Source organism: Boleophthalmus pectinirostris, unplaced genomic scaffold (assembly GCF_026225935.1).
Source record: "Boleophthalmus pectinirostris isolate CB_2022bp ecotype Guang Dong unplaced genomic scaffold, ASM2622593v1 HiC_scaffold_19, whole genome shotgun sequence".
NCBI classification, from domain to species: Eukaryota; Metazoa; Chordata; class Actinopteri; order Gobiiformes; family Gobiidae; genus Boleophthalmus; species Boleophthalmus pectinirostris.
The window spans coordinates 11,733,785-11,751,917 of NW_026571140.1; the positions used below are offsets into that span (position 1 = coordinate 11,733,785).

At 36.6% G+C, this 18,133-nt stretch overlaps 1 protein-coding gene across 2 annotated transcripts in view; it reads left to right on the forward strand.

The window, feature by feature from the left end:
• znf536 (zinc finger protein 536) overlaps positions 1-11,081 on the forward strand; it is a 217,606-nt gene extending 206,525 nt beyond the window's left edge. For both annotated transcript variants that reach the window (XM_020927455.2, XM_020927453.2), the window contains exon 5: positions 8,866-11,081. In XM_020927455.2, coding sequence (XP_020783114.1) covers positions 8,866-9,005 — 140 coding nt within the window. In that variant the 3' untranslated portion in view covers positions 9,006-11,081. The remainder of the gene's footprint in view (positions 1-8,865) is intronic.
• The last annotated feature ends 7,052 nt before the right edge of the window (positions 11,082-18,133 follow it).

Sequence of the window (18,133 nt, forward strand, 5' to 3'; positions counted from 1 at the left end):
CATTACATTGGAAAATATCGGTCAAATTGGGAATCTAGTAGTATTGTGGTACTACTGTATGATATTAAAGCTGCACTGTGGAACTTTTTGGTTAGGGGCCCATCATTGCTCTGCCTGGAATGTTCCGCAGTATGACATTAAACATCTCTACCTTATATGTATTCAGTTAAAAGTGGTTTTAAAGCTCAAAAATACCTAGAAAAACTAACATTCTGGCTGTGAGCGGCATCGCCTCTCCGCAGATCTGACCTGTAACTTGGTCTGGGTTTGGTTTCCATGAAGATAGAAAGGTTTAATGCCAAAGCAATGACATCTCCACAGAGAAAAGCATTTGACGGACCCTCCATCGCAATACACCTTTAAATTACTTCAAAACTTAGACTTTATTGATCCACAAGGAAAATTATTTGGGAAGTGTCTGGGGTGAAGAAAGTCTGAGAGTCGCTGCTTAGAAATAATGACATTCAGTCCAAAAAAACAGCGCTGTGAATCCAGTTTGAGGCGTTATTTAAAAGTAAAAAGGCGAAAGTAGTTTACATCGGTGATAGTGACTACCTCCTGTGGACTTTATCGCCTTATCGACTTTATCAGCAATCTTTTATGCTTTATCACGTATCTGAAGTTTTGCACCACATTTCACAAATAATAATAACGCAGATTTGACTTGTATCTAAACTAGAAGTGCAGTGCTCTGATCTTTGAATACTTAAAGTCTCAAAGCGAGTGGTTTTACTGTAGACGCACTGATGAGTCCGAGTCTGACCCGAGCCCGAACATAAGTCGGTCGGGTGTCCATGCTCTAATGTCCACTGATCCTAAGGTTGGCAGTGCGATTCCAGCTCCCACAGATGAATGCTGATGCTGCGTACTTGGGCAAGACACTTAACCCATCTCGTGTTTGCGTACACCAGTGTGTGTGCTTAGCAATAGTAGCAGTAGCAGTACCAGTAATAGTAGTAGCAGTAGCAGTAGTAGTAGCAGCAGCAGTAGTAGTAGAAGTAGCAGAAGTAGTAGTAGCAGTAGTTGTAGCAGCAGCAACAGCAGCAGTACTAGTAGCAGCAGTAGTAGCAGTAGTAGTAGTAGTAGCAGCAACAGCAGCAGTACTAGTAGTAGTAGCAGTAGCAGTAGTAGCAGTAGCAGTAGTAGTAGTAGCAGTAGTAGTAGCTTTAGTAGTACCAGTAGCAGCAGCAACAGTAGCAGTAGTAGTAGTAGCAATAGTAGTAGTAGTCGTAGTAGCAGCAGTAGTAGTAGAAGTAGCAGAAGTAGTAGTAGCAGTAGCAGTAGCAGTAGTAGTAGTAGTAGTAGTAGTAGTAGTAGCAGTAGTAGCAGTAGCAGTAGCAGTAGCAGTAGCAGTAGTAGTAGTAGTAGTAGCAATAGTAGTAGTAGTCGTAGTAGTAGCAGTAGTAGTAGGCTTTTAGTAGTAGTAGCAGTACCAGTAGTAGCAGTAGCAGTAGTAGTAGTAGCAATAGTAGTAGTAGTCATAGTAGTAGCAGTAGCAGTACCAGTAGTAGCAGTAGTAGTAGTAGCAATAGTAGTAGTAGTAGTAGTCGTAGTAGTAGCAGTAGTAGTAGCTTTAGTAGTAGTAGCAGAAGCAGTAGCAGTAACAGTACCAGTAGCAGTAGTTTCAGCAGTAGCATTTGTATTAACTTTTTGCTTTAAAATGTATTTCAAATACAGAATGATTCAAAACTCCAGCCACAAAACAGAAGTTACATGACGGACTCCTCTTCTCCTCTTCTTCTTCTCCTCTTCTCCTCTTCTTCTTCTCCTCTTCTCCTCTGCTCCTCTTCTTCTTCTCCTCTTCTCCTCTGCTCCTCTTCTTCTTCTCCTCTTCTCCTCTGCTCCTCTTCTTCTTCTCCTCTTCTCCTCTGCTCCTCTTCTTCAAACCCGACATTTCACTTGCTTTGTAACACACTGTACACAGACACTATCACTTTCTTTAAATTACAGTGCACGACCGGCTCCGTCACACCAACTCCACGACTCGAGCAGCAGTCTGTCATTTTCACAATATTTCAAAATGTCACCGCGGCATGATAGACTTTCAACGGTATTTTTGTTGTCAGAAAATAACTGCGGTTCAAAAACAGACACTTAAAACCGATCACCATCATTTGTACCGCACCGACGTGGCACTGTACTCCACACAACTGCGAAATGCCAGCTTCACTTGGCACCGGGCTGTTGTGCGGCGATGTTTTCACAGACTGCTATTAATGTCAGGTGTAACCGCGGAGACCGGGCTCGCTGTCTCTCCCCCCGTCCCAGGGCGATCGGGCACATGCTCAAAGTGCACTGGTATGCCATTGTTCAGCCTCCTCCCCATTTATCCATTCTGTTAAGCATGACACGTGTATTAACAGTGGATGGATCCCGGAGCTGCGTGTCCTCGCGCCATATGTCGGCTTTTTCCTGGGCCCTCTCCTCTGGTGGGGCTGCTGCGGTGTGTTCTCGCGGCCGGCCACTAGAGGGCAGGGTTGCTCTTTGGATGGGGAGAAGCTGATGTGCTGGGTAGTGCATTCAAATGAAACAAAAGGTGTAAATTTGACAAAAAAGTGAATATTTTTAGGTAGATTTTTTTTGTTTTTTTTGTTATTATGTATGCATTAGTAAATATAAGTAAACTTGCATCTTCCCATGTCCACACTAAATTAAACTTATAACTGAACTAATACAAACTAGGGATGTAACAATATCCAACTCTTTCAGTACGATATTATCACGATATGCATCTCACGATATTTATTGCAAAACTTTAAAAAGGCTAATATAATTGTAGATTTGAAACTTTTTTGCTTTTGAAATAGTTTTAGAATAGAATATTTCCACCATAATCCAAAGAATTCAAGTCAAAAACCATATTTCTTCATGTTGTTTGCACTGAAATGAATCATGGGATATGTAGTTCTCGATGTTTATAAGCTGTTATTTCTACAAAACAATGCATTTAGACCAGGCATGTCCAAACTATGGCCCAAAAAATGACCTTTCATTAATTAAAAATGAACTTTTTACTGCAAGTTTTATGAAAATTTACCTTGATAAAACTAAAATGTAATATTAAGTGTGTGGTTTTAAGGATCTTAGCATAAATAAAGACTCATGGCTCATTCAAACGTGTTCACAAACATTCACATACTTTAATTATTCACTGTATTGAGCACCAGTGTACCAACTAAAATCAGCCCTCTTCTTTGTCTATGTTTAGATGAAAAAAAGTTAGGACACTTTTGATTTAAGCAAAAGGAACTTGTGATTCGATACATTGTGACATTACACAATATTATTGTGAGACTTTTGGCGATACAATATCACAATATTTGGGTTATTGTTACATCCTTAATACAAATGATACAAAAACATAGGTGACATGTTTTTGTATATCCTCCTGAGACCCAGCACATTCATGTGTGTCCTTTATAATGGACAGGGAATTAACCAGTCTGTCTTTAAGTGTTTTGAATTAGACTGGAGGATTATAGAGTACTATCATGTCCAAGATTAAAAAAAAAAAAAAAAAAAACCCCAGAAGGAGCTAGGTTGTGGCTGCACTATGATAAAAAATTAAAAAAAGAAATTAAAAAGGAGTCTAAAAACTTTTTGAGGCGACTGTAGAAGCTTGCCAGAGATGTTGGTCATCAAAAAAGCTGTTTTTGTTTGGTTGTTCACATGGATTTAATGCCAAAATATCCCCGGTGTCCATTACAGAAGACATGTTGCAAAAATATAAAGAAAAATAAAATGAAAATCACAAAAAATACATATTGTAATACACTTTTTTTCTTCGGGTTTCAGGAGGATATAGCGTTTTTCCACGTTCAAGGCTCTCAAATCGCTTTTTATCCAGGAACCACACACACTTTCATACACCTGTGTACACGCTGTAGACACTGGGGGCAATGAAGGTTAAGTGTCTTGCTCAGGAACACAACAACAGCATTCATCTGTGGGAGCAAAAACAGTGAATCAAAAACAATCACTAATATGAGTAAATTTAAAAAAGTAAAGCAATTGCATTTCCGTACTCCATAATGATGTATAATGTTACTAATACATATTAAGGTAAGTTTTGATCACATTTGATTAGAAAAACATGTTTTTACCATGAACAAAACGGAATTTGTTTAGTTTAGTCATCACCTAACTATGACCATGACCAAACCATGCAGTTCAATTAGGTTCATTCTCGTTTTTTTACAATGAAAAAATATGATTTATCAGGAATACTATGATGAAACAAGAATGAATATTTGCTATTTTTTTTAAAACACCGCTCTCTATATCCTCACCCCTGCGCTCCTCCACCCTTATCCCTGTTTTTGGCTCCCACCCAACATAATTACAAGTCGATATTTTTACCATATAGACAACAATGTCATCAAGCCACATCAAAGTCAAGAGCGATCGCCGAAATATCCGAATCGCTCAAACAGATCACTCCATTCATGTGATAAATGAACACCGGGCAGGCTTCTCTTTCTGTTTTTTTCTCCCTCCGATTTGTCTGTAAGGTGCATCTGCCGCGTACCCGAATGGGAAATTAAAAACTGCGAGCGGGAAGTTATGCTAAATGTATAAAGTTGGCCAGGAAATGTCTCCCCCACCGCCGCGCCAGTTGTTTGGGGAGAAGGGGCTCCGTGCTTAAATAATAACATTCCAGGTGGCTTAGTTAATGAACAGTGAAAATCAAATATGGGACCCTAATCTGGAGCTCGTTACCAGCAACTTTCTTTTACCGAGAAGTCAAAGGAAGGGAGCGGGAAATGCCCTTGGGAGGAACGGTAGACGGTAGTTTTTATTTTAGAAAGGAATTATTAAACCGTATTTTGTGTTTTGCCTTATTTATGGTGGGAAATAAAATAGTTTTTGCGTTATAAATGGATTGTGGAATTAGGGAGCTATGGCGGTGTAATGGAGTCATTGTTTTTCATTGTGGAAGTTTGGCGTGAATTAGCTCTTATTGAGTTATTTTTAAGGACATGAATGTTTTATGGGGGTATTAGTCTTGAAGATGTATGCGCAGGTGCTGAGCTCTGAGGAGAGCTGTGGGAGAGGGAGGGCTGGATTCGTGGGCTTGCATCGCCTCCTTGTGGTGAAAAGCGGGAACAGCAGATCAGGGTCAAATGGAAATGCTGTGAGAGAGCAGTGCTGAAGGTCGAATGGTTTAATGGTATAGAATGGAGTTTTGGGATTACGTTCTGAAAAAAAAAAAAAAAGTGTACGTGTAAACAAAGTAAAAATTGTTTGACCTAATAATAATAATAATAATAATAATAATAATAATAATAATAATAATAATAATAATAGACAACCTTAACTTACAAGAAATAAATAAACAGCAACTGAGTGAATTAATTTGAATGAATTTCCTTTTCTTTTTTGTTAAGAAAATGAGATTGATTCCTTGTCTTTGTTTTTTTTTTTTTTTTTGTTTTTTTAAATAAAATTACTAACTTACAATAAAATTTACAATAAATAAATACGTAAATAACAACATGAATTTACTTTTTTTTTTTTTTTTTTTTAATAAATGATATAAATGTTGACTTGACATAATTTTTATTATTATTATTATTAATTTATTTTTTTTTGGTAGAATATTTGTCCTACTCTGAAAATGCCTATAAATGAAGTTATATAAAATAAAATCGATAAGGGTCAGCTTTTATCTAGAACTTGATTATCATCTATTTTACTTTATATAACCATATATATAAAAGTACTTTTTTTTTTTTTAAGTCACTAGTTTATTTTTTGGCTGTTGAAAATTTTTGGAACATTTTAAAAGCTTTTTATGTATTATATTATTATTATTATTATTATTATTATTATTATTATTATTATTTTACAATAATGTCAGCAATACAAATAATCTCAGTGCAAATACAAAAATGAGGAGGGAAAAAAAAGTCTTACTCTATTGACAAGTGAGTGGTCAAAATTACTCAAACTTACTCAAAATCTGACATCAAGGAAAAAAATAAAATAAAATCAAGCGATGCAATAAGACCAATTATTTTGCTCCAAATAGTCTTGTGTATATAAAAACTGGAGTAGTTCAGTGGAGATAGACAGTGCAAGTTATTACCCAGCATGCATCCACACGCACTTTATCACATTATTAGTTCAATATCTCCCCTCTGTTACCACGGCACCCCCATTCATTTTGATCGTCTCCCCTACCCGGCAAAGGCACGTCTCAAATAAAGCCGTGTTTTAATTTGGTTTTGTCAGATTCATAACGCCACTTTAAAAGAACATGACATGCAAATGTGTTCCCTGGCATTTTATTGCAAAATAATTTTCGCAGAAGTTGCTGAGGGAATGAAAGCGCGCGCGAGGGAGGAGGAGGGCCGGGGACAACTTGTATTATTTAGTGTCCGCCGCGGTGGGAGCTAATTACACCCGAGCATTTCTCAGCCACTCTTAAAAAGTTTTTATTATGAGATTTACGCACTTCACTTCGCGGCCTCTGTCTCGCAGACTTGAACGAGTACGAAACAAGTCCGGTTGTCGGGGTTATAATGTGTGATCGTGCAGATGTGATGGGCTCGATGAAGGCCCTTAGTGTGTGCGTTTGTGTGCGTTTATATGTGTGTACGTTGGCGATGGGATTAGAGAGATACACTGAGGGCTGCACTGTCAGGTCTGATCGAGCCCGCCGAGCTTCTGCTGACCCAGTGCTATCAGGACATATTGTTTCATTAAGAAGACAATGAGGAGAATAACAATAATAATAATAACACAACTCTACAATGCACAGGGGTAATTGTTCACAAATGATAAAACTTACAAAATGTGTGAGTTTTGGTGGCCTACTTAGATCACATTAACTGGACAAACACACAATCTGTTGCTAGTTCCAGCTTGTTCCGTCCAGGCCCTTTATATTTACATCCAGTAGTAGTAACATCTTTAAGTATCTGTACTTTACTTAAGTCAGTTTTACAATGGATACTCTTTTACGTTTACTTCACAACGTTTGAAAGCATCTATCTGTATGTTTTACTTCACTACATTTTAGGTCTGGACTGAAAAGTAAAAAGTACTTGCAGAAAAAGCTGAGACTTATTTTTAGCACATTTCATTTGAGTTAACGTCCAGACTTTGAAACAAAAACACAAAAACAGCTAGAGAAATCAACAAAACAATCGCATCACTTTCAATCTGCAAAATTAGTTTTCAAAATCACATTACAATTTGTACTTTAATTGTTCCAATCTCTCTGCAAAATCCTTTTACTTTTTACTCTTTAAGCACATTTCTAAACAGGTACACTGGAAAACACAAAATTTAGTCAAGTTAAGATGACTTGAATTAAGAAAAACTCATCATGATTTGAGTAAATTTGACTAGAAAAGTAATTTTTTTTATCAATGGAATAAGATTTTTGGTACTTAAAATCTGAAAATACACCTTGCGACACTTAAACTAAGAAAAACAGCATCTCTTTGCACTTAAAATAAGAAAAAAAAAAAATCGAATGTTGCTTAATTTAAGAAAAACACACTTATTCCATTGGCAGATAATTTTATTTGTCAAGTTGAATCGACTCAAACAAAGTAAAATGTTCTTTTTAAGTAACTTAACTTACATAGATATTGTTTTTTTTTTCCAGTGTACTTTAATACTTTTACTTCAGTAGATTTCTTTCATGTGATACTTTGACTTTTACTGAAGTAATCTTTTGCCCTGTTATCTGTACTTTTACTTAAGTAATAAAACTGAGCACTTCATCCACCACTTTACTTTTTACACCATTTATACAGCCGTGACATTACATTACATATTTGTCATATCTATGTGATTTAATGCTACTGACCCCTGCTCAGAGACAAATTTCTCCAAGAAGAGACATTATTTTCTTGTAATTATTTCAACTTTTCTCCAGTGTACCACCAAGAAAATGTTTAACACTTTTAAACATTTCATTGGATCAAACATATATTCGCTGTAAAACGTTTTAATCTCTGTGTTCATGACTTTTATCTTCACATTTATACTTGACGTTTTTGGTCATTTGAAAGATAGAATATTTTGTTTTGGATTGGTAATTGCTATGGCAACGGTGCTAATTATTCACCACAGTGAAACGAGTGCAGTCTTATTAGATTAGATTCAACTTTCATAGCCATTACACTAGTACAAGTACAGTGCAACAAAATGCAGCTTGTTATTGCAGCTTGAGTGCAATGAAGCTAGTACCAAGTATTTGCATCGTAGTAGTAGTAGTAGTAGTAGTAGTAGTAGTAGTAGTAGTAGTAGTAGTAGTAGTAGTAGTAGTAGTAGTAGTAGTAGCAAGTCTTGATTAAAAGTCACCATAAACATATTGTATAGCTGGAATGAAAAGCAACATGTGGAAGAGGAACTTATTTAATTTTATTTATTTTCTTTTATTTTCTTATTTTCTTTTCTTTTATTATTTTATTTATATTTTTTTATTTTATTATTTTTATTTATTATTGTATTTTACTTATTTTTTATTTTTTAACTTTATTTTTATTTATTTATTTATTTTTATATTTATTATTTATTATTTATTTATATTTTTAACTTTATTTTTTTTATTATTTTTATTTCTTACTTTATTTTACTTATTTATTTATTTATTTATTATTATATATATTTTTACTTTATTTTTTATTTTATTATTTTTATATCTTACAAAATACCACTAACAAAACACAATTTTCTTCTGAGCATTTGACCACTAATTCTGACATTGCCAATACAAAATGACACTAAATACTGATCTAACTATTGTAACTGTGGATCTAATCTAATAGAAACCTCATGTTGTAATTCTGTGTGTGTATGTTTGGGCCCGTGCTAATCTTCCTCTCTTTCTCTCATTTGGCCCTATAGTGCATCTGTGGGGAGGAGAGGACGACCAGCAACCCATGGCCCAAGACCCCAACAGCCACCTTAACAACAACTGCGATCTCCCTAACAACCTCCCTAACAACAGTAACCTAGGCGACCCCGACGCTGTACACAAAGACTAACCGCCCTCGGACCCCGCGCGGAGGAGGACGAGGAGGCTGGAGGGAGAGGTGACGATGAAGGCTGGCGAAGTGAAGGAACACACTATTAAAAAAAAAAAAAAGACTTTATTTAAATCACACATACTACCGTCAATGTCCGAGGAGAGGATGGAAAGTTGTGACTGAACTGAAACTTGGGGGACGGTTTCCGTGGGGGGAGCCTTTCGTGCGCCGGACCTATAGTGACTTTTGAAGGACACTAAAAAGTAACTGCAGATTTTCCTTTCCTGTTTTCGTCTCCTGTGATTTGGATGCCCCCCCTTTCGTCTTTGCGGTTCTTCCTATGATACGATGTTTTTATTTTACTTTCTAGTGGCACTATTCGACTAGCACTTCACGTATTAAACCCCACGAACTTTGAAACATTCCTAGGACCCTTTTTGCCTATTTTCACATTTCAAAATTGTGCTCGATCGTGTACTTACAAGTGACAAAGATGGAGAAAACGGACTTGGGTATCCACGGAATTCCATTGTGTTTAAATTGAACTCGGAATGTATCGAAAAAGACTGTTGACCAAGACCAAGCACATCGCGGCTCCTGTATCTCCCATCGAAATGAACGGACAGACGACAATCTGCGAAACGATTCGGAATCACAAGGAACAGTCGGCAGTTAGTAACCACAGCGACGTTTAGCTTTTCGACGATGGTGCTGTTAAGACGAAGGACTATTGAAACTGCCCTCCGTGTAAATAGAGTGCTATAACCAGGTCTACGAAGGCCGCTATCCGATATATGAAGTCTTTCACGTGTACATAGAGAGATTTACGGTAGTGCAAAACATACGAAAGAAAACAAAACGGAACACTTTGAGTCATCCGTGGAGAGAAGAAGCGACGGTAGTTTACACGGCCGAGTCGTCGATAGATATCAACGAAAACAAAAGATAAAAAACGGTCAATAAACGAAAAAATGTTGGTTTCTTTGCCATCGCTCACGTCGAAAAAAACCTCAAGGACATCTGTAAGATACTGCCACCGTTCATTGTTGCACAGTGTTACTGACTACTGAAAACTGGTTTGATGTATTTACTTTACGGCGAGATCAAAAAATGTCAAAAAACGAACAAAAAACTGGAAAAATATTGTGTATAGCCTTAGATACGAGTCATCTGTTACCGCTTCTACGAAAAAAAAGCTATGTAGTCGTGCTAGACCTTAGACTTTAGAATTTTCATTTTCTTTTTTTTTATATGTACTGTACATTAATGCCTTCTTCCATGTATCGATCAACGAAAAAATCGAAAAAAAAAAAATATGACAATCGTCTTCTGTGCTGCAAGCATATTCGCCCCCATATATACAAACACCATTTATGCATAGAGGGACTTCTTTCAATGTTTTTTTGGGTTCTCCGAGGTATTTTGCACTGTGACGGTATTATAAATCCAACTTATACAGTACAAAACTAGCTAACTAACTAAACTGAAGGTGTGTGTTTGTGCGTCCCTTTGGCATTGTGAATTGTTCAACGTCATTTTTTGTGAGGAAAATAAAATAATATGAAAAAATGAAACAAAAAATGAAACAAAAAATTCCAATGCGGCGTGTATAGTCCAAATTTTCCACTTCTATGATATTCTATGTGGCTTTGACAAATTGTTACGCCATTTTTAGTTTTCGTTTTGTATGCAAATCCTCTGATCTGCAGCCTCCGAATTCCACTTTTTTTCTGCCGTAAATATCATATCTGATTTATATATATATAAAGACTATCTAATCATTTCCATATGCCAAGAAGGGGATTCCATCTAAAGTAATAGAGTGTATTGTAACAATGTGTTGGAATGTGTATGGATGTGTGGGGTTCTGGAAAAATAACGGCTCGACCAATCTGATCTGTCGGCCTTTTACGGTATTTTCCAGTCTAGAGAACTACGGCCAGAGTCTGTATAGCTTGGGCTCTTTATTTCCATCTCTAAACCAGCTAAAATGAGCATTCCACTCTTCACGTTATGTACAAAAGCGTCTTGTGAGCTCAACACTTTTCTGTTTTGCTGTATTCTCATGGCAGATGCTTCGTTTTGTAACTACTGAACTGTACTTATAATAAAAATAAAATGTATTCAAACTTTAAAAAAAAAAAAAAAAAAAAAAACACGGCCGGGCGGTGGTGTGGTTCTTTATTGTTCGAGGAGCGTAGGTGGGTTTTCAAAATGGAGGACGGTGACAGTGATGGGATGAGAATGAGCTAACTGTTTGGAGAAGTTATTATCTTGAGTCATATCGACGGTGAAGCTTCATAGAGTGTGATCATGGAGTGGAAGAGGCAGTAAATTACAAGCTGCGCCATGTTGTCTCCCTTAGGTGCTCAGATGGAAACTGCAGCCGTGACAGTGTGAACTAACTAAGATACTGGGCCGGATATTAGGGCTGCAACTGGAACAATCATTTTAGAAATTACACTTTTTCATTACATTTTCAAAGTCAGATATTGTGTACTTTTTGACATTTTTGATTTCATAATGCCATTGTCTTTTCATATGTGTTTTAGAGTCCACATGCAAACAATGATTACGAGTATCAAAATGCAATGTGGTACTTTGTTATGATCAACTAAACACAGTTCAATAAATTAAATAACATGTTGCAGTCCTTGTAGATATTCAACAATAGTCTCACTATACATGAAAAAATACTATTAGTCAAAGAAGTGTTAAGATTTTTTGCAGATTTTACACACAATTTGATATCTGCTACTTTATTTCTACATTTGAACGTTGTTTTGTTTGTGAAAAACTACAAATCATGTTGTCACTGACCTTTTTGGCATCACCTAGTGGCAAGAAATCATATTGCATTCTACCCTGCACGTTGCCGCCCATGAAAAAAAAAAAAAAAAAAAACTGTTAAAAGAAGATAGAAATAAATTTAATTCATTCAATGCATCTTTAAAGCCACAGTGTGTACCTTTTTAGTCAAAGACACACAAAAATAAAACCTCTTTTTTTTTTTTTTTTCATTTTGGTTGTGTTTATTACACTGACAAACGTGTCCTTGCTCGCATCTCCACAAAACCTGACTCTTCCTTGGCCTGAAGAGGGCCTCCTCCTGTTTGGTTTCATGGAAATGTTGTTCAGTGGCTGTGACCCCTGTACAGTTTTTAGTTTTAGTTTAGTTTATTTGTTTATTTATCAGGGACAATGCACATAAAAACATTGAGCTACACACAGAAGTCATATGTTTGTGCTGGGTTAGAGCAACATTGCTCATTTCCACCTTCAGTCCCTGGACAGGCTGATGTCAGAAATGGCGCACATGCCAATAAAATACATTACAATGTATACTGATGCACTGATACACTATTTACTGCAGGAGGGGTTATTTTTTCCATGGGGCCACATGAGAAACAGAAAATATTATGAGGGCAGGGCCTAAATGCTTAATTCAATTCCGCATAATATGAATAGTACGCACACATCTTGATTTACATTTTGTACATGAATAAAAAAAAACACCTAAAACAAAAGCAATGCAGCTTTAGATAAAACATGTTTATTCTGCATTTCAAAATGTTCTTAAACAGGCCAGTCAGAGTCAACCAAAGCACCGTATGTGGCCCAGGAACTGTACAATGTCCAGGTCTGTTTTACTGTATAGCATAAAACTTACCTATGTCAGTGGATAATGTTCCAAAGTGTGGCTTTCGTGATCTATTTCTGTGGACTCATGTCACCTCTAGAAAGACAAATACTCTACATTTACATTTGTAAATGTAATATATGTAAAGATAAGTACTTACAATAAAAAGGTGAAATGCACATGGAGACAAGATTGGTGAAGTGTCTTGTTCAAGGACACAACAACAGTAGGTCCTGGTCCAAACAGGGTTGTACTTTCAGGTTTTGTGAATAAGCACACTTATTAATCTACCAGTGACACCAGTGATGGCTGAACAAAAGACAAGTCAGTGCACGCTGTCATATACAGAACAATTCTGTTTACTGTTTAGTTGAATTAACACTAGTGGAAGTTGAATTAACACCAGGGGAAACTGAATTAATGCAGGTGGAAGCTAAATTAACACCAGTGGAACTTGAATTAACACTAGGAGAAGTTGAATTAACAATAAGGGAAGTTGATTTAACACCAGAGGAAGTTGAATTAAAACACTAATGGAAGTTGGATTAACACCAGAGGAAACTGAATTAATACTGGTGGAAGCTAAATTAACACCAGTGGAACTTGAATTAACACCTGGAGAAGTAGAATTTACACCAAGGGAAGTTGAATTAACACTAGGGGAAGTTGAATTAACTCCCCAACTCAAGCTCCCATTTAACTTTCAAATAGTTAAAATAACACAGTTTTTTTGTGTTGAAACTCTGAAATATGTCACCTTGAAATTTAAACCGTCCAGTTTTTGCTGTGGACAACTGACATTCCAAAATCCACTTCACTTAACAATAATTATGATTGTACTGTGACATTAATAATGTGACATACCATGAGATTAAGATTTGATTTGTTATACCCTTAATGAATCATTCACGATAAAAATATGAAAGAATACTCATTACAACGCATGTATTTTCCTCTCTTCACTATTCAAACAGATCAGAGGTCAAGGTACAGGATATACTGCACTTTACGACAGTTCAAGGATTTTCAGAGGACACAACTTTCCACCTCTGAGCTTTGATTCAACCCATGCATCACTTCCAGGAGACAGGCCTACTTCACGTCTTTACCCCGAGTGGGAAAAATGAGCACTTTTTACACACTGGCAGAGCCTTTGCGTCACATCTCCCATCCATCTATACCTACTGTGAGCATATGGCGCATTCAGGGAGCCGTGTCGCTTTTGATCCGAGGCTGCGGAGGGGATGTTAAAAAGTAAACACCAGAGCGAAAGTTCAGAGAGATTAATGTCAGTGTGTGGTTAGATCAAACTCCAGTCGCAGTGCCCCGGCTACATGCGTACATTCAATAAGGCAGGCCTCTTTCCGCACTAAAAATAACATCGAGGGTTTCCTACACATCAAATAAGGGCCCCCAATGTAATGCTTCCACTAGTCACTTTTCAAAGGACGACATATTTTACGGTTTGGTAGACGAGAGCAACCCCTCCCTCCTCCTCCTTCTTCTCCCTCCTCCTCGTCGTCTCTTTCGCCGCTCTCTGTCTCGCTCTATGTGCTTCAGAAACCCAATCCGTGGTTCATGAATGGAACCAGGACCCCAAAGACCGCACTGTAAAAAAAGGGAGTTTGGTCAATTTAAAGTACAAAGTGAAGCAAATGTAGATGTCAGATTTAACATGAGATAGTTGCATGATGATTTGTTACTTGGGTTTTCAAAAAAATTACAGTAAAACAAGTCACTGCAACAAAATTTAAATAGGTGTTTGTTTGGTTTGTTTGTCTTGCACTGCAGCTGAATACTTTATTTTTAGTTTTTTAGTTTCAGCTTTTTCTACTCTCTGACAATGACAGTAAAAAACAATCAGATTCTGAAAATAGTCTAAAAGTTGAATTTAAAAAAAGAAAAGAAAAACTGAAAATCTAAAGGTAAACCTAATTCATAGTTGTATTGTGTTTGTTTTGTTAAAATAAAAGTATTCCAAATTTAGTAACTGATGACACTATAATACTTTGAAAATTCTACTCACTCCATTTCAAATTTGTACAAAAATGTAATTATTGAACATTTTTTTAGATATTTTGATTTGGTCTCTTAGGGTTTGAGTTGTCATGTTGGCAAAATCAAATCAAGATTTTGAGAAACAAGAAAGAAAGTACGTAAAGCAATCAACCTTATTTGCAGTATTCTACAGTAAAATAGAAAATAAGAATATATATATATATATATATATATATATATATATATATATATATATATATATATATATATATATATATATATATATATATATATATATATATATATAAACATACAATACAATAAAGTAGGTCAACTAGACATTGCAAAACTTGCACAGCAAAAAGTGAAGTGTTAAAATTGACTCTCACAGAATAAATTTTAACATTTTCTCAGGGTTTAGTCCAATCTCTTCTAGAGTTAATTTAACATTTTTGGAAACACTGAACCACAGTTCACTTTTTAACCCTGAAATCAAGAGTTAGATTAACATTTTGAGAGTAAACAGATAACACTTTGTAGGGTTATCCTGATTTTGCTAAACAACACACAGAGGTGTTTTTTGCACATTTTTACACTTGATTTTAGTTAATTTAAGATGAAATTATCTACAAAACTAGTTCAAACTGGTCTTCTCTCTGAGGAGTCTGAAGTGGTGGGTTGGAGGTGCCAAATGAACACTAGTGTAAGTTGAATTAACACTAAGGATAGTTGAATTAACACTGGGGAAGTTGAATTAATACTGAGAAGTTGAATTAACACTAGTGGAAGTTGAATTAACAATAGGAGATGGTGAATTTACTTCAACCATATCAATTCTGGCAAATAACCCCAACTCAAACCCTCATTTAACTACTTACAAATAGTTAAATTAATACTTGTTGTGTTAAAAACAACTCTACTATTCACCCTGAAATTTTAACCCTCCAGTTTTTGCTATGTACATCTGACTTAGGTGAATTACAAAATCCAGTTGACCTAACAATAATTTCATTTTTAGTATTTAAAAAAAAAAAAAGAAATGTAAAAAAAGAACTTCTCCTAGAAAAACGTATAATATTTTACAGTGTGGCGGTCTGCTGGGAGGCTGCCCTGGTCACTGCCTGACTAATTTTTAAACGGATCAACTGCAGCGGACCAGATGTGGGGTCCTCGTGCCTCAGACCTCCGTAGGCCTGGTTCTAATAACGCTCACATCCGCACAAAGTAACTGTTAGCCCGGCTTTCCACTCGCACGCGCACTGATGTGGAGGATGTTATGGATGGTTCTGGTCTGGAGCTGATTTGCCTGCCCAGTATTTCATGTGCCCATATGGGAACGTGTAGGCAAACATGAGGCTTTTGACCCTCTCCACCGCTCACATGTTGTACTCAGGGAGCTTACTGCTTGTGGGGCGCTGCCAGTTTCTTCTATAAAATACATAGGCCTGAAATGATTACAGCGTGTGCATCGGGGCCAAAGTCAGTCTGACATGGAAATGGAACACGGGCCGGGCTTTTATAGGCACAGTGCACTTGGTTAACCACAGGCCCCTATGTAACTTTGACTGATAGGGTGCAGCTTGTGAAAATCTGATGTCTTGCCAGGTTAATCCAATTTTCCACATTTTGTTTGCAAGACTATACTTCACAGCGCTGAATGCTGGGTTGTCAGAAGTATTGAAAATCGGATACTAATCGTTGCAAAAACTAGGATCGAAACTAGATAATCATTTGGGCATTTATTGATACTAAAAAAGAAATATTTCAAAGACAAAAATGAACCTTTACTAAGATTGGAATGATCTTGAGCTGCATCTGAACAAGTATAGATCCCCGGACGAGGGCACAATAATATAAAAGAAAGTGTGATTTAATGTTGAAAATGAATCTATGTATGATTCAAAATAAAACCAAAAATAAGAACATGAAAAAACAACTATTTTCTTTGATATTTGTCTCCAAAATCAAAATGAAATAACGGATAATGACCGTTTCCCGTTTCCATGACTTAAACTGCGATTCCGGACCTTTGTGCAACATATGGACTGTACCAGGATTAAACCAGGATTAAACCAGGACTAAACCAGGACTAAACCAGGACTAAACCAGGTTCAAACTAGGTCTAAACCAGGACCAAACCAGGACTAAACCAGGACTGAACCAGGACTAAACCAGGACTAAACCAGGACTGAACCAGGACTAAACCAGGAATGAACTAGGACTGAGTGTTGGGACGGGCCTAGAGGTGCCCCTGCGTAAACTGTTGGGTGATCAGGACTGAAACAGGGACCAGACCGGGGCTGAGACCGGTTTAGTCCTGGTTTGGTCCTGGTTCATTTCTGGTTCAGTCCTGTTTTAGTCCTGTTTCAGTCCTGGTTTCAGTCCTGGTTCAGTTCATATGTGGTGCAAAAGTCCAGCATCGCAGTTTAAGTCACGGAAACAGGAAACGTTATCCGTTTTTTCAATTATTCATTTAAACACAAAATCGAAAAACTTAAAAAAAAAAAATTGGTTTTGGAGACAAATAATTTTTATTTTTTTTTTTTCAAATTTTCTTATTTTTGGATTTATTTTGAAAAAAACAAAACAAAAAAAACAACGAAAGAACGAATGATACATGGATTAAGATGCCATTGTATTGCCTAAATAAAGAGATTTAAAAATAATCATTCATCAAATCCATAGTATCGAAGTCGAGTTTGAAACGTTAGTATCGTGACAACACTACTGTTCACACTTCCACTGACACTGTTAAACACTTCACGTTCTTAATCACCATCTAAAGGTGCTCTACGTAACATTTCTTGTAGACTGTATGCCACCTGCGTGTCTCCATGAAGATGTTATTGCTTTGCCAGGAATGTTCCTCAGTATGGCATTAAACATATATTCGACCAAGACAAGCAGCTGACGCAACCAGGTTAATTAACCAGATCTGCGGTGAGGTGACCCTGACCGCGGTACGAATGTGTGTTCTTCAAGTCATTCTTCAGCAATAAAAATGTCCCGTAACCGAATAGATGCAAGATAGATACGTTTAATATCATAAGGAACATTCCAGGAAAGAAATAACATCTCCATGGAAACACAAACATAGCGAATCCTCAAAAAAAGGTACATCTTTAACCTCAATAAATTCATAAACTACAAAAATTCACAAGGAGAAAGCAGGACGGTTGTATCCTGCTGAGTATGACGAGTCTGTCTTACCAAAATAAATCTCCAGGACTTCAGATGAGTATTTTGAAGTATTCTATAAGTACCTACTTGCATACGTATCTAAATTTAACATCAGCTTTTCAGTCTTGGAACATTCATTACAAAACGTGACAAATAAACAACAATGAAAAATGCTGCTCCCTGCATTATGGTAAAATATAAATAATACAAGTTAAACTGTACTTACAATGTTCATACTTTTCATGCACTATTTTTTTTATTTTGGCGTTGCTGGCAGGATACACGTTCAAGCACTGCGCACTAATCAAACATGTTTTGCTTTTTTGTG